The following is a 17,761-nucleotide window of genomic DNA, read 5'->3' as shown; positions in this document are numbered from 1 at the left end:
GCACGGTGGCACGCACAGGAACCACTAGCCGCAACAAGAGATTTGATGACCAATTGACGGGCGTATGAAATAGACTCCACCAGATACGATGATGGTTGTGGCGACATATGGAGGGGGTCGACACTGCCATCGACCACCTTCGAGTTTGTCATCGAATATTAATATTATCTTTATATTTTTTATTTTCGTATTTTCATCGATAAAACTGTTGTCAATAAATAAATTTAAATATTTTATTTTTTAATTATATGAATATCAATATATTTTTTAAAAATATAAAGATTGAGACATTAAAGATAACTAATTATAATTAGATCCACTTATGCTAACTAAGTCTCTTCCTTGCTTCGAAAGAAGTTAGTTGAATTCAAGAGATTGAGCGAGAGATGCTTCCTTGAATCATTGATGACCATTCATGTTGCTGGTTCCCAAGTCCTCCCTCGCGGCTGCTAATTACGGGCGTAGTCAGCGACGAAGGAGGTGGTGGGATCGCCACCAACTATGCTTTTGGAGATACCAGTCGACTTGTGAATGTCGAGCTAAAAAGCTCCCGCTTTCTGATAGCAGCGGCGAGAACCACTTGACAGGCACCAAGTCAAATTTATCACACCCCTCAAAATATTCTATCCGCAGATGCTTATTTAAAGACAAGAAAAACACAAAAAAGATCCCGTAATATCTTTAATAAAATATGTCTAGAACAATATATCCAATATAGCTAACGTTACATATGCCTGCGTATCCAATATTTTATTGTGCAGGATACCACTGGTGCTTGTAATCTTCTTCACTGTGTCCAATCTTCATTTGTTCTCTTAGGTGGGTGAAGGAGCTCAACCATGGCAGCAAACAAGCAGCTTCACGCTTTAGTCTTCCTCCTGTCTTACCTGGTCACAAGACCAGCTTGGTTCGGAAACGGCGCTTCCTCCGCAGCACAGGAGATCCGCAAAGGCTTCTCTGTCACCCACGACTCGTCCTACTCCGAATTCCAATCCCTGCTTGCCGATCCGACCGGCGTCTTCTCCCTCGGCTTCCTCCGGGTCGACTCATCCCAGCTCGATCTCGCCGTCATCCACCTGCCCTCCTCCTCCGCCCTCTGGCGCGCCAACCCGGCTCGTCCTCTCCTCTGGTCTGCTTCGGCTTCGCTCTCCTTCAATGGCAGCCTGGTCCTTTCCGACTCGCGAAAAGGGGTGCTTTGGTCCACCGCGACGGCCGACGGCGACCGCCTTGTCCTCCTCAACTCCTCCAATCTTCAGATCCAGAAGATGGCGGGGGCCGCCGCCACGGTGCTCTGGCAAAGCTTTGACTTTCCGTCGGATACACTCGTCCAAGATCAGAACTTTACCTCCACGGCCGCTCTCTTCTCCAAAGACCAGCGCTTTTCGATGAGGTTGGGTGCGAGCTACTTCGCCCTTTACATGGACTTGGACGGAGGTTCGACGCCCGTGATGTACTGGAAGCACTCCGCTATGGACGTCAAGGTCCTGATCGTCCCAGACGAAGGGCCGATATATGCCCGGGTTGACGCGCACGGGTTTCTGGGGATGTACCAGAAAGAGGCGGCCCCCGTCGACGTGTTTCCCTTCGACAGCTTCAACCGGGAAATCTCCGGGCTTCGCCGCCTGACGCTGGAGTCCGATGGTAACCTCCGAGCGTACTATTGGAACGGTTCGATCTGGGTCCGCGACCTCGAAACCATCGCCCACCGCTGTGAGCTCCCCGCCGTCTGCGGAGCCTACGGGCTCTGCAACTCGGCCGATTCCCGATGCAGCTGCCTCGACAACAGCACGGAGGAGGGGTGCCTCCCGCCGGGCTCCGGCCATTTCTGCGGGGATGGAGGCTCTGAGTTCCGAATCCTGAGGCGGAACGGCGTCGACTTGGCCAATCAGGAGCTGGTGGCGTACCGAAAGGTGGCATCTTTGGAGGAGTGCGAGGGTTCCTGCGAGCAGAACTGCAGTTGCTGGGGGGCCATCTACCACAACGCGTCGGGCTTCTGCTATCGGTTGGATTACCCGATACAGACGCTGGTGGAGGGGGACATGAGGAGGGAGGGTTACTTCAAGGTGAGGGTGAGGACGAGCGGCGGCGGAGGCGGTGCGGGGAGGACAGCGAGGGTGGCGTTGTTAGTAGTGGGCAGCGTGGTCTTCGCCGGGGCGGCGTTGTTCGGGGCCTACAGTTTGTGGAGTCGGCGGAGGCAGATGAGGGCAGGCATGGACGGTTCGATGGTAGAGGGGCTGGCGCCGGGGTCCTACAAGGATCTCAACTCCGCCTCTTTTCGTTCCCTCGAGCTTTCCAACTCCTTCTCCTTGAGAAAATGAGGCGGAGGGCGACAGAAACGAGCCATACGGGTGGTGGTAGACCGGGAGGTGAGCTGACCACGGAGGTGACTGGATCTGTTTGTCGTGACGATCTGATCGGGTCGCTGTTGGGTTCTTAAAATTTACAGCGATCCATCTTAAAATTAAATATTATTTTTTTGTATGGGAAAATGCGACTTGATCAGATTACTGCTAATGGGTCATCATCGTCTTTGTCGTGATTCTGCTGCTGTCTTATCCTTTCTATGTATAGTATATTACGTTCAATTGCTCGCCAATGCTTTTGAACCACCAGCAGCAGCTCGACACAGGAACTTCGCTTTGACTTCGAACCCACGAATTTAATAGCAACAGCTACTTTTATGCATACTATATTACGGGCAATTGCTCGCCACTGCGTTTGAAGTTTGAACAATCAGCAGGAGAGCTTCGCTTTGACATTGGATCGACGAATTTAATAGCAACAGCTACTTTTAATCCGCCATCCCCCCCCCCTCTCCTTCCTCCCGTGAGGTATCTGCTTTTATCATATCTTATGCAATGTCGTTGACTTAACGACATGGCTATTGGTTGGATCCACGATATTGTCATTTCCATATCCAAACTCATCTCATATTCAACCAATTTGTCTTGCTCTGCGTCACAATTTATGGGGTTTGTCTGCAAACTTTTTCTTGCAAGCAGCTGGCCAAGGCGTTCTCTCATGTGTTTAATTGCATAAATGATCTTTCAAAACAGAGATCACTTCGTATGATAAGAAAAATAAGGGGAAAAAAATTAGATACCACAACACTCGTGTCGGCTTATCGTACGAGAGATCCTTATGTCTATTATATATCGTAGCTGTACCGACTTTGGATAGAGCCTCTTTATTAATCAGCATAAACTGATCTTATTCCGTATGTCAACATGAATGATAGTGACCTGCGTATTGTTGATCTTTGGACCACACACCATCTTCACGCTCGATGTATGATGGTCTGCCCCACGTGCCCAAGTTTCTAAAAAGTCAGACCGGATATGGTTGACTCGTCACCTTACAAACTAAAGCTTCTCACATACCTTAATATTAATAAAAAAAATATTTACTTCAATCGTGATGTAAAATATGATACTAATACAGTCAGTAAAAAAAAACAGATCCCGATCAATAATTTACAACAAAGATTTATCCAATCATTAAAAAAAAGACTACATCAAAAGATTTTGTTGACTACAAAGTTAGAGCGATGACCAAATTTTTTTTTTCTTTTCCAAAAATTTACTCCTTGCATTCAAACATTACACATTCAAAAGATTGCCTTTACATGGTGGATCTTATCAAGTTTTACGTCTACACTCTCAACACTATGAAACTATTAAAGATAACAAGAATTATTTAATGGATTCATCTAGAATAGGTCAAATAGAAACATCATCTAGAGAGCTAAATAAGAACTTTTGATCTCCAAAGTCGCAAACACTCACCTTCGATGCAACTCATGCAAGTAGGTTCGCTGAAATAAAATCAGGTCTTGGGAAATGAATTAAGATGCTTCTGGACATGGTACCGTAGGCTGTAGCTCCTGATTGAGTTTGGTGCTTGTTATTGCATGAAAATGTTCTTTGATAACATAAAACCCAAGTACCACTGCTTGTAACGACGCATAAGGTGCACGCTCAACATTCGGCCACAATTTGATCGATATCTCGGACAATCATCTTTGAAGGAAACACTACTGCAGCAATTGGCAACTGCTCCAACCCACCACATTCATCAATGATGTATCGGAGGCCTTCTATGTGGATTTTTCCGTGATGACCGCTGACCACTAGAGTTGACTTATCAGAAAGCTCCTGACATAGGCAAACATACACGGTCTATAAATCAGTTTATTGAACTCATGAAAAATGGAGTAATGTGATCTCTAACTTGAACTAGTCATAAGAAACTGTTATAAATCAGAAAACAAAAGAAAGAAAAAGGTCATACACCATTGTGTTGCGTGTTGTGCATGGGTCATTTTACTTTGTTCATAAGAGCAAAAAGAAGTTTATTTCATTAGAAAGAAGACAAAATTCAGACCAGATATTTCAGGCTCCCCACCTGATGTTTCTGACTCCATATGAAGACCATAAATTGTAGGTTTCACAAGTCAAAACAAATAAGCAAGCCTACAGACTATGTTGTTTAGAACCGCTGAAACATTTTTGCAGCTTTTGCTCGACTGCTTCAACCAACTGACCTCATAAGAACTGAAGAAAATTGAGAATTTAAGACCATGGAAATTGATCATGATCATAGCTTCCCACTAAATCTATTACTTCATAAAAGAAAATTACTCCTCAAATCACCTTCTACTAAGATATTTCTTTGAGAGAAGATGTGTCATACCGGATCAAGAACACGACAGGTTGGTAAGGTTAAGTTAATCCAACCTCCTTATGGCAAAGTAGAGTATGATGTTTTGCCATGGATCTGAATGACTAGAATTTCACGGATATCTTCATCGATTGGGCGTAGAACAATGCACATCTCTAGGCTAGATCAACATCATTGATAGTCAATAGAATTGTCTTGTTGTGAGGTTCACAGTTCGATGGACAAAGATTGTGATATATCTGATGATTAGATGAGAAGATAGAAGATCATTCCAAATAGATGGAGGCACTATAGTAAAGGGTGGACAAAGGTTTAAGGCTCGATGGACAAAGGTTGTGGTAAGTTTGATGATAGATGAGGCAAGAGAAGATCATTTCAGATAGATGGAGACACTATAGTAAAGGGTGGCCCCAAAAGAGTATTCGAGGGCATTGTGGCAGCACAATGAAGCCTAAAAGAATTGTTCAGAAGTGCCATTGTAGCGATCGATTGTCCCTGTAAACTCCAAAGATGGATAATTCCCCTGAAAAGCCCAATAACTCATACGAGATAAAAAGAAATTCAAAATGAGAGTATGCTACAGCTGCCAACAACATTGGAAGCCTTGCTGAAATTCAAAGAATGACAATGTCTATTGAAGAGCTGAAATAAGATTGTTTTTGCCACTACCACCTGCGGGCAAAATTGACAGTTGTATATTCTATGACCCCATCATATTGTAGAAGATATCTTTGCTACTGTGAGTTACATCAGTTTATTATGAAAGCTTGTCTCTTTATACCAAACGATTGGATATGACCCTCCGATTAGGTTTTCTCCAATTCAAGGACAGGAAGCCCCCCGATAAGGTAAAAGGAAAGAAACAGAGATTTTTTACTAAAATATCACTAAATTGATGTGCAAATGTTATAAAGTCTCCAAGTGAAGCATCCTGTGATCATCGTCTTTCATACATGTAAGGGTTGGAACATTCCAAAAAAGCCTATGTATAATAAGAGACACTTAGATCTCTTAAATTATGATTCAGGTAGGTAGATAACTTGTATAACTTATGCTAGTATAACCATATTAAGAAACATATGAACAGTTGAAAGTATGGTATATGCTAGAACAAGTTATTCCAACTGTACTTTTTTGTGGGCTTTTTGATAGAATAAATGACTAATCTAAAGCCAAGCAAGCCCTGCTATGCCTGGGCCCAATGGAAAACATTCATGGTCAGGATGAAAATGTATGGTAATTTTTATGAGTCTTCCCACTGGCTAGCCAATCTGAGTAGGATGAGTAGATTAGTTGTGTTTGGAAGGATCCTATTTTCTTTAAGATTTCAAGCGTATTGCAAGTTATTTCATCTTGTTTATATGCTGATCAAATAAGTTTGATAGAATTTTCTTTTTATTCAGAAAGATCAAATCAAAGTTCTATTTTAAATTAAATGCTTAGATGAATCAGTTGATTAGTCAAGCGTGAAGATGAAAGTCACGATAAATAGTACTCTAATGAACATGCTTGCAAGTTCCAAATGTATTTTAGATTCAAAAAATGTCCTCCCAAGTTAGTTCATCAAAACTAAACAGCAAACGAAGTGAGCGACAAAACAACTGAATAGCTAGTGTTACCTTTGGCATTTCCCACACATCATGCCGCCCGCTAAGTTGTTCCACCTTTGGTAAAATTGTGTTCCTAGCTTTCAAAAGTTTTAGCTGTTCCTCCACGCCCTTTGATTTCTCTAATCCAGCATGAACGGCAATCAATTTGCAGGAAGTCCTTCCTTCAGGACTGTCAATCAGTACATTATCCTAAAAACCACCAATACAAGACCAGAATTAATCACTTCATTTCAGAAATAATCTATTTTAAAAAAAATAAAAGTAACCAATAAGTCATGGTACCTCCTCATGAACCCAAACCAAGTCACAAAGAAACTTTTTGTGGGTATCAGGGACTGCTTTGGCCAAATCTGTGAAACCAGTATATGCAAAAGGCTCAGAGGATCAACATTATTCACCATCTATTAGAAGAAACCCTATGAAACAACTTACAACCACACGATCAACAGTAGTAGCATGACAACAGAACCCACAGAACTAAAAAGCTTCCACAACATGAGATTGAAGATCGTAACTTCCTTTCTTTCCATGGATGATCAAAAACGTTGACAGAACAAAGTAAGTTATACTGACTAACAATTTCGTTGACAACAATTTTGCTAATTGCAGCTCAAAAACTGAGGATAGAAACAAAAAAGGCATGGAAAGAATCAATTCACATCATTTCAAGCTTAATTAGGACATTTCAAAGATCGCCGAGCCGAGAAATGGAGATCACACTCTTTCTCGTAAAATCAAGAAAAGAATCAAAGCTAGATCGGGACAAGGGATCGATTGGCTTACCCGCAGAGCCATGGGGAACGCCATAGGACTCGAAGGTTGGCCCAGCATCATAGATGGAACCCTTATAGGCCATTCCCTTCTTGGGGTTAAACCGGCCGCCTATGTCACCGCCCCATCGCCTTCCTTGCACGTGCATGGCCTCGTAGCCCTCTCCCTTGAACCAGCCTTCCCGCTCCTCGTTCAGCGCGTACTCCGCCCAGGTGGCTGAGAAGGGCAAGCCGTCGGGTGGCGGCGGGAGGGCACCGACGAAGGCGGCGAAGGCGAGGTCGTGGTTGCCGCAGAGGAAGACGTGGCGTTGCCGCGGGTATTGGGAGGGGAGGGCGATGAGGAAGTCGATGACCTCGCGGGTGTGGGGGCCGCGGTCACAGTAATCGCCGAGGAAGATGACGAGGGCAGTGGCGAAGGAATCGAAGCCGACGACGGCCTCGAGGTTGGACCAGAGGGAACGCAGCTTGGAGATGTACCCGTGGATGTCCCCGATGCAGAGCACCGCCCGGTCGGCTGCGGTGGCTTCGCCCATCTCAGCCATCTGATTACGCAACTGGAAAATTTTGGATACCTTAACGCCCTTTTGTAGTATCCGTAATCCGCTGATGGACGTGGGAAGGGTCGACGAGGCGGTCGCGAGAACACCACTTGCCTGGCCTGGGAAGACGCACCCACCTTGATGATTTCTGTGGCTTCTTTATTTCCGAATTAGACGGCTTCATCCACTCTTTCGAACTGACAATTGGCAAACCTAATTCTTTTCTTTTTAAATCAGAATAAAATATGCTACAGAAGCTAATGGGGAATTTAAGCACCAATATATATATATATACATATATATATATATATATATATATTCCTTCAGCTATCTATTTATGTAATGATATACCGGACGCAAGTGACGAATTAGGTACTTTATGAAATGAGATCAAATTCGAAGTTCGTAATAGATAAAAGTAAATGGTACGTCAACAAATCTGGACCCAAAGTAAGTTGAAGAAGCAAACACAAACAAGTATTATACGAAATATGGAGGAAACACTTTCACAAAAAGATTGTCCAATCGACACCAACATGTTGCCATAATCTCATTTCCAAGAGTTCAAATGGTGCATATGCCTAAGAGAATAGATACCACGGACAAGCAATGGCTACAAGATTGCCTGCTTACTTTAATCGTCATTTTACAATTGTCTTTTCCAACCATAGCATTCAAGAATTGACGATCACTGACACATGATGGATCTCATAATGTCTAGAGAATATCCACCTATCTACAATACAAATCGAGGGCAAAGCCTCGTTGTTTCCATTAATTATGTACAATACAAATTATGCTTGGACTAGCAGGTATACGGAGTCCCAATTTGGTGCCACTGGGAACCTTACCGTACGTTTACATCCTCTTGCCTCAAACGAGTAGAGCTTCTTTCAACCTAGCAAACCACTTTGATTAAAGAAAGTCCTTCAAGCTGTTCAACTGTAGGAAGATGATTTCAGCGTGCTTTCCTCAGATATATAACCTTGTGATGACAAAAGGCTACTAACTGTATAACAAAAGCAACTTAAGGCTGTGTCAGTAGAGGTGCTTCTACAGTTTCATCCCCATACTGCCTAGGCTCATGCTCAGGCAGTTTATTCGAATTTTCTGAGTGGAGCAGAGAAGCATGGCCCAATGAGATAATCTACACACAAACATAACTTAGATCAGACTGAGCCTACAGTTCTTGTGCATTTGTGAAGTTCATGTTTGTGCATATGCACGCAAAAAAGTGAAATAGCATACCAAAGAAATCGAGGCAACCAAAATGCTAAAACCTTTGCAATCAAAAGGAGCATCGCTTGAAATGAAGAGAGCTGAATGGATCAAGTATTGCAGAGATAAAAGAGGTTAGTCGTGAAGTGTGCAACTCTGAAATTTCAGCAAAATATGATGATAGTATGATACTTGCAAATCCCGAACATATATTCTACTTACATGTTAGTGGACTCATTACAACAGGTGATAACAAGCTTGCAACAGATTGCACAGCTGCAATAAGTCCTTGTGCCTTTCCCTGTAACATGAACAACATTCTACACTCAACCATGGACAACAAAATTCCTGTTCCCTTGGAGTCCCAGTCAAATACACAGCTCAATTACTCAAAAGTAGTTTGCAGTGTTTCATTCACTATGAAATTGTCTTTCAGCCATGGTCTAAACTATTTAAAATTAAAAAAAGGAATATCAGAGTTATACTGTGAAAAAAGTAAAAATTAATTTTGTTAATTTCATGTTTCCCTTTTCCATGCAAGCCATTGACACACACACACACACACGCATTTAACAGGCATAAGAACTGTACAAACTTGAGATTATTTCCATAAATTGTATCGGTCCTTAGGTAGGACTGATACATACCAGTCAATACCAATGTACAAACACAGGGTACATCGGTACATACCAGTGTTTCAAAGTCAAAGAAGAAGAAGAAGAAGAAGGAACAGATGGGTGGAGGAAGAAGACGATGAAGGAAGAAGAGGAGACGGTGGAGGACAAAGAAGAAGGAGGTAGAAAGAAGAAGAGGAAGCGTGCAAAAAGACTAGGAAGGGTACTCGTGGTTGCTATGGTGGGGAGATAGGTGGCAGCTAATGGCAGCAGCAGGGAGGTACGCTGTATCAGGTGGTTGTGGCAATTTTGCGCTCCCCACACACAATGAAGAGGGTTCGTGTTCGTGAGCCCTAATTGACAGAAAACTGCTTTTTATTTTTATTTTTTTACTTTTTAATGGGTTGGACTGGACTGTCCGATACAAGGGCAGTCCACGTACTGGTTCTCAGCCAGACCCTATCCGGGTCATTCATCATTCCTTGCATGCACCTATTTTAAATGTAGGGAACTCCATGACACAAAAATTCTAATACCCGACAATGAAACCTGTTGATGCAGGATCCATTGGAGGTCAGCCTGCTGCGCAAAGTTTGAACTGAAATTCTGGGCTGATGTGAATTTGGATCAGGTTAAATTCTCACACAGAATTTAAGTGGTAACAAAAATTCATAAAAAAAAATTCACAACTCAATTCTAGATATCAGTTAGCCTCACTTAGACCCAACAACATAAACTCACCCTACATCACCAGCCAATATGATTATTACAAAGTGGCCTTCATTTCTTTGGATATGGTACTTGTCCTTCGACAAGAACTCAGTTAAGCAATTAATAATCAGCTAGCACTATGCTCATGTAAAATCATCTATCAGCATATAAATTTTATTGTCTAAAATGTTTAAATCAATTTTTGACTGATATTTGAAGGCAGTAGATATTTATATTTTCTAGATTATTCAGAATTTATTCTCAAATAGCAATGATATTACAAAATACCTGATCACTTGAAATAACTGCCTTCGAAATGATAGCACAAGTCTGTGAATGAAGAATCTCAGTTTAGCATTGGTAAGGAACAAAACTCGATGAAAACTAACAACTTTTTAGATGCTTTTTAATAGTATAAATTTTAAAAGTGCTCTTATTGAATGTAAAACTATAACCATCTAGGTATATTTAAAATTTCAGACTCAGCCAAATTATAACAACAAATTTCCTCAAACGGAGAAAATGCTTACAGATGGTTTAACAAGGACATAGATGACTCCAAATGATGCACTGAGATACGGAACCTGTAGAAGTTATGTAATTAAAGCTAGAAATATCTTAAACAACATGCAGTTCACATCGTCTTTTAAATAATTTTATCGACTTAAATGTAATCCAAATAGAGGATGTATTGTGGAGAAAAACATTACCCAAGGTGCCCATGCCAAGCCATAAAGCACACCCTGAAAAGAGAAAGATGCATTAGGAATACATAAACTTAAAAGAAGTTTGCTAATTCACACCAATAACAATATCTCTAAGAAGATCAAGACTAACATAAGCAATTGAAGCAATCAAAGCGATACAAAGAACACCCTTTTCTCCCATAAGAGAATTAATATGTGGAAGAACCAAGATCTACAAAAAGAGAAAAGAAAAGAAATCAGCCACTTCAGACATCAAGCACAATAGAAAATATTGATAAATTTATGTGTCATCAAACTACATTCAGTTGCATTAGTATCTCACTAAGTATAAATTGCTTGTCATGAACTTAAAACTTACCACAAAAACCTCTTTTTTCCACTTGAAAATATCCATCAATTAAACATAACCTTGATGCATATTATACAAAAAGGTTCATTGATCATGTCCAAATAGCCATACATTTATGCAGCTTACACAGTGATGGTCTGTTAAATTAATTGTCAACAATTATTTTGTTACTTTAGAAGTATGTGTGATAGTTGTAAAATGCAAGTTAAAGGAATTTATAATGTGCTTACCAACTGCTCAGAAAGGATCTCCAGTTAATGCATATAGCAAGAAACAATGAAAAATGATCAGATGCAAGTGGAAAAAGGTGAATTTTAAACCTGGTCTAGCTGAATAGTGCTGAAGTGGAAATAAATTATGAAATTGAAATATCTATCAAATTATATTTTGGAATCTATATCTGTATGCCTTATCATCACAGCCCTCTAGTTTAAAGTTTAAACAGCTCAAAAGTTGGGTCAACTACGAAAGATGTTTACAGGTCCAGAAAATATCTACTCAAGCAATAGATTTTACGATGATGGTGTGGCAGCTATTATGGTTACTGGCAAATTTTAATAATGATTATAATAAATTGTTAGCCTAGCTCACTTGTATGAATGTCCTACAGTCCTAGATTTTCATTCACTGTCTGGTACTAACCCAATTACTTGAAGTATGATGACGACGCCACTACATGCAATTTCCAGAATGAAAAGATTTTTTGTATATACAAATGTTATATTTGATGCTTGAGGAACTAACAAGGGATACAAACAGGAAAGCAAGATTAAGAATGGCATGGTACATAAAAGCCATTGCAGCACCTGAGAAAATATAGACCCGAAGCTGACCATCAGTAGAATTTCTGAGAACTGGTTTTTGTTGAAGCCAAAGGCTGACTTAAGATAGTACTGTACAAAAAACATACATAAGTGTCCACTCATTTGTATGCCCTAGCAGCTTAAACATGAGAATAGCTAACAAAAAAAATATAATATTAAGATGCAAACATAAGTAAACATTAACAAAAACCTAAACAAGAAAATATTACTAGAGAAGAATAATGAAAGAATTATACCAGCAAGATACTGCTGATGCCAGACATCCCCAATTCGTAGTAGAAGGAAATGAATGAAATTCGCTTAAGAGTGGTACTACAATTATAAGAAGTCTAGGTTAGTGGAAAAGAACAATAATCATTTTCCATTAATGAACCACAAGCAGAGTTTGAATTTAAGCTGGTGGACATACTATATATGTTGGCAGAGACACCAACTAAATAATATATTGCAAATTGACAGAAGAACAATCAGTTCCTCTAAAATGATCCTAAGAATTTAAATAATAGATAGACACTCTAACAGATGTATTGTAGAGTGAATGTTACGAAAATTGACAAAGCACACCCCAAACAGTAGGTAAAAAGATCAACATAATACCTACTACTGAAAACAAAAATAGTATCTTTCATAGAGTTCCAACGGTCCTGCAAGACCTCGAGCACAATGAATGAACATGATCTGTTTTCACTTTGTCTTGGAGCTACCTTGACCGTCTCGATCAGAAAAATTTTCATGTATAGCGTGGCACAAACCAACAAAAATATGGACACCTATACATGATAAATAATAAGACATCAAATAAGGATATATAAAAATTTCCAATGTTAATAAAGAAAGTGACCTTATAAGTATTATCTAAAACATGCCTCAAATATCCATCCTTCAGGTAGAAAGCGAGCCAAGATGTTTCCCAGTACATGAGAAACAGAAAAAAGTCCAGTAATCCATCCAAATGTGGTAGATCTCTTGCTGACCTCAATTACATCAGCCTAGATGAGAAGGAAATATTACTTGAATTGGCACTACATCAATCCTTAGCATGGGAGAAAAATATATAATCCTTTTTGTAATTCACAAAGAAACCTATATATAATGCTTGTCAAATTAGAATATTTCAGTAAATTATGAGTTGAAATAGGCAATAATTGGTGCTAATCTTTATGCTTAGTAATGAGTAACGGAAGTTTTTGCTCCACATATGGCTGACAAAGATAGTAAATACATAGTATTACAATATTTGTACCAACATTTTAAGTGAATTCTACAGAAAGAAATTGTGCTGAGAGTATTTACTGCAGAAAGCAACAAAGATGATTGCTTGAAATATTATTAGAAGGATGATAGGAGAATATTTATTTACATTCTAAGTTTCTAACACACTCAATGATTTAATAGTATGTGCTTCCATCCATTTTATAAGCAAAAAAACTCCTTTTTCTATTTAGTTCACAGTTTCGGTGTCATTCTCACTTTTGAACCCCTTAAATTTTTGTATACCAAAGCAAACATACGAGTAACATGAAAAAAGTTAGCACCTATTGATGGAATTGTTTTGAAGCTAGAATATGCAGTGAAATATTCTTCAAAAGCAAAGTGGTTGATCATTACAATTTTGCAATTATCTTCTCTATTTAAGTAAAATCTCATTGTTGGATCACATATTAAACATTAAAGATATTATATTAAACTATCCATGAAAGCTTTTGGAATCTACATCATAATAAATGGTGGAATTCAAGCATTCTGCAATATGTTCCATGATTACTCAACATATTTAAGTTAGTCACAAATCTAATCATTAATGGGAAATAGGCATTTCACTTAATTTCTTTGCATATAAAAGAGAAACAAATAGAAGAATGACAACTGCTCACCGCATAAGCAACTGATATGCATAATATGCTTCCTTGACTTATAATATATGATATTGTGCGAAGTACAAAATATATATAGACAGCTGCTCTAGAAACATCCCAAGCAAGTATGGCTGTAATTACAACATACAAAGTTAATTTTGAGACAGATAGAGGAAAGAGCTTCATCAAGAAATTTACATGATAACAACATATTGACCGATTCAAAAAAGAACAAGCTACAAGCATGTGAGAATTAAGGTAACAAATTAAGCCATTTTTTATTACTAGGTTTTCAAGGTCTTGGTCAAGATCAGCCAAGAGTGATTCAATATATTCTAAGAAATCAGGTATGGCAGTAAGAACCAAGGTTTTAATTACCAAACCAACTGGTACATACCAGTTGGCATTTACCAGCCCGATCAAGTACCATTACTGAAAGATACTGTTCAACACTGGTACATATATATTTCATTTATATTATTTTAAAATTTTATTCAATAATATTAGGTAGATAAAGTACCTGATGTAACAACACCATACTGATCTAACATTTTACTGGAACTAGTATCAGACTAGTATTTTAGAACATGCTCCAAAAGTGGATGGAAAGTGTCTAGGAATGGCTAGAAATCGGCTGAATATTACTGGTGATCAAATGGATTGGCCACTTTTGGGAAAAAGTCGACAATTCCAGCTGATTGACTAATGCCCAAGCCAACTGAATGAGATGAATTGTGTGAGCCATAAACACCACCGAGTCTATCAACCACTGTTCTCAAAACATTGTCGTTCTCTAGTTATTGTCCTTCAACTTTGCTCCACAAGGCCACTACAACAAAAAGAGCTATGATTCTTGCAAGAGTATTCTGTTCCTACTCGGAAAGACTCAAAGCCTATCAATCTTTTAAATGACCATTGTGACCTTGTGAAAATAATGCTAAGATAAAACCACATACGAGTTAAGAGATAGTCTCAACAAAACAGTGACCATTTTAAGGCAACAACTCCTTCGTACAATTATTTTGTTGTGTTGTTGTACTACCCATAAATTGTGAATTTGATACTATGACCTACTTATATCCCGACAACATCATGAGTTATTAAATGAAATATATTAATAATAACATCAGGTATTGCCCTCACTAATAGCAAAATTATGCATCCTCAGCAATTCTGAGAGACTGAGATTACAAACTAAAAAAAAACTTATTTCACACCTATTTGTACATCAACAAACCAAACTCAACAATGTGAACAAAACAAGTTATAGAAGTTGCCTTACTTGTATGCATCTAGGGATTAGAGAAGACTCATACCAAATGGGACTATAGATGTGGAGATAGTAATGAGAAGCAGTGGTTTACGCCCATATTCATCTGCTAGCTGACCTAAGATGGGAAGCACCACCATTTTAAATATTCCAACAACCTACAAGGACATTAAAGATTTCTTTCAAATCATGCCACATTAAGATGAATACCTCAATTGATTGTAGAAGTGTGAAATCATATCCTAAAAATTTGTATGAGAACACTTCGATATACCAAATATCAAGTTTCATTTTTGTGTTTCTAGATATAAATGGAAGAGAAAAGTAAGAATGAAAATCCCAATGAACACCCAACAACAATTATTTGAATGACATCAACTCAATTGTCCAAATATAATTCTTACTCAAAGAGGCCGTATAAGTTGAGTCATACATATCATTAGACCCAAAGTAACCTCATGCCACAATGACTATTGAACGCAGATAGCAGTCTTTAATGGTCATAAAGCTTATAAGGAAATCAAATGATCTTATTCCTACAAAACACCCTGCAAGCATGATAACGGATTGTATACTGCAACACAGCTTACGTTGCTAGGAATAAAAAACTTTGGAGTTTTTATTGATTCCCTCTGTTTGCCATTGTTAAGTGAGGTAACCAATTGCAGAAGATATGGATCTCATTTCGGTGGCCAGTTTCACAGATGAGAATTTGTTAACAGATGAGCTATTGGGTATTCAGTCTGATCCAGTGATAAGAGGATGCATGAGTTTAACAGATGATAATTTGAGGCCACAATAAGCAAATTAGTTGGACAAACTAAAATGAACTTTGACTAGAATTTTAATTCTGGTCAACTTAGATTAGAATTAGCAAATTAGGCCATTTTATTCTGGTCAACTTAGATTAGAATTTGAAGCAAATAAACTTTATAAATACGAAATGAAGTATTACAAATATGAGTAAGTTGATTAATATTAAATTATTATGTCACTTCAAGCATGAAGTCTGTGGAATAAACAGATAAAAGACCATTTTACCGCAGAAAATTGATCATAATACAGCTGAGTTTTACAAAACTTAACTCATATATCTATCCATTCTGTTTCCAAAGCCATCAAAATCTAACAAAACATGAAGAGTACTTATCGCAGTTTCTCTGAAAGCTCAGAAAAGCATTTGTCATCGGCTCAGCGAGTACAGAAAAAATTACACCTCCCTTTTCAAAAGGAAAAAAGGTATGCATAGAAGAGAAAGAACTCACCGTCTGTTGGAGGCCGTTGATGTAGATGGCCTTGGCACAGGAGCTTTGGCCGGGACAGAGGGCTCGAGTCGTAACATCCACCAGCACCGAAACCGTCATCTCCTCCGCGATCCAATGGATAAACAACGGAACCAGCAAGTGAACCAACGGCCTCAAAAGCCTGAAATCACCCGACGCCATTATCGATAAATCTACTCTCTTCTCTCCTATTCCTTGCCCTTCTCTTTATATCACTCCACTATTCCTGCCGGAGAAGGGTCAGAGGGAGGAATGGCTCGTTTCACGTTGCCTAGCTTGCGGATGGATTTGGCTCGGCTGTGCTTGTTTCTTGCTCGGAGATGAAGGGTGTTTTCAGCTCATGATAAGCAGCGCTAGTCACCGGAGTCGACAATTTTGTATGGCTGAGGCAGCCTTTGAGTTTCCAGGGCTGATGTGGACTTCTCACATACGTGATGTGGCCGAATGTACCCTCACTCAACTTGTGCGTGGTGAGACCACCCGTGACACTTCTCACTGATGATTCAGCACGGCCACCCGTTTGTTTCGCGGTGTGAGGGCGACGCCGGGCACGCGCGATACCGTGGACTTGCAACTCTCGCTGCGGGGCGGGACCGTTGGACGCGTGCCGGCTCGTGTGTTGTCTTTTTCTCGCTCGACGGCCGAGATCGATTTGATAACGACAGTGCGCCGCTGGCGAATATCCAACGGCCTCTTCTCTTGGAAGCAGACGTCCTCGGTGACTGCGGCGTCTGCAAATTACTGACGTGGCGAGAACGATGATGTGGCCGATTAGCTTTCGTCCGATGACGATGTCATATGCGGTACCACTCGATCTGTAATTCCCCGAATCTTGAAGCGCTGAAACGAAGTCGGATGGTTCTTAAGTTGATGGGACTCGTACACTTATATCCATCGTTATAAAATTAGGATAGGATTAGCCGATCAAAAAAGAATTCGAGAATCCTACGCCTTATGATCGATTCTTCTTGTGATTTAACTCCTATCAAATCAAATCAGGCGCTATCATTAATATGCTCCGATATAGATGACGTAAGCAGTGAAGGTATAGCTTCGTCTGCAACAGCGGTGTGGTGGATGGAGCTTTCTTTCATCGGATAGGAACTGTAGGCGTTTTATGGTTGTTATTACTTTTTGTTTATTCTCCCTACTGACTTACCGATGGAAATGAAAAGGACCACCCGATTTGGATGTCATACCTAACAGCTCAAGCAACCTCACTTTAGTTGAAAGTTAATTTTATATTTTGGTTACAAGAGTTAGGTATGATCATATCTACCAAATCATCTTGAGAGAGATTACAAAAGTTAAAATATTTAAAATTATATAT

At 39.7% G+C, this 17,761-nt stretch overlaps 3 protein-coding genes across 4 annotated transcripts; 1 reads left to right on the top strand and 2 right to left on the bottom strand.

Moving 5' to 3' along the window:
- The first annotated feature begins 839 nt into the window (after nt 1-839).
- LOC135677586 (PAN domain-containing protein At5g03700-like) lies at nt 840-2,318 on the top strand. The gene has a single exon (XM_065189947.1). The coding sequence runs from the start codon at nt 840-842 to the stop codon at nt 2,316-2,318; it is 1,479 nt and encodes a 492-aa protein (XP_065046019.1).
- A 1,221-nt stretch (nt 2,319-3,539) lies between these two features.
- LOC135677334 (tyrosine-protein phosphatase RLPH2-like) lies at nt 3,540-7,801 on the bottom strand. Its single transcript, XM_065189542.1, has 4 exons — nt 7,074-7,801; nt 6,573-6,640; nt 6,300-6,479; nt 3,540-4,154 (listed from the first exon to the last, which is right to left on the bottom strand). The coding sequence occupies exons 1-4, from the start codon at nt 7,600-7,602 to the stop codon at nt 3,978-3,980; spliced, it is 954 nt and encodes a 317-aa protein (XP_065045614.1). The 5' UTR covers nt 7,603-7,801; the 3' UTR covers nt 3,540-3,977.
- Nucleotides 7,802-8,209: 408 nt separating this feature from the next.
- Nucleotides 8,210-16,759, bottom strand: LOC135677333 (uncharacterized). Of its 2 annotated transcripts, XM_065189539.1 has the most exons (14): nt 16,414-16,759; nt 15,195-15,306; nt 13,897-14,009; nt 12,889-13,011; nt 12,620-12,792; nt 12,259-12,334; nt 12,005-12,091; nt 10,980-11,060; nt 10,853-10,885; nt 10,673-10,726; nt 10,431-10,472; nt 9,040-9,118; nt 8,848-8,918; nt 8,210-8,746 (listed from the first exon to the last, which is right to left on the bottom strand). In XM_065189539.1, exons 1-14 carry the CDS (start codon nt 16,591-16,593, stop codon nt 8,627-8,629), a joined length of 1,344 nt encoding a protein of 447 aa, XP_065045611.1. In that variant the 5' UTR covers nt 16,594-16,759; the 3' UTR covers nt 8,210-8,626. The 2 variants fall into 2 exon arrangements, with proteins under 2 accessions (XP_065045611.1, XP_065045612.1); XM_065189540.1 differs by lacking the exons at nt 13,897-14,009; nt 15,195-15,306.
- Nucleotides 16,760-17,761: the final 1,002 nt, after the last annotated feature.

This window comes from Musa acuminata, chromosome BXJ1-6 (genome assembly GCF_036884655.1).
Source record: "Musa acuminata AAA Group cultivar baxijiao chromosome BXJ1-6, Cavendish_Baxijiao_AAA, whole genome shotgun sequence".
NCBI classification, from domain to species: domain Eukaryota; kingdom Viridiplantae; phylum Streptophyta; class Magnoliopsida; order Zingiberales; family Musaceae; genus Musa; species Musa acuminata.
Note: the sequence above shows the minus strand (reverse complement) of the source record. Positions and strands in the feature narration are given on the sequence as shown.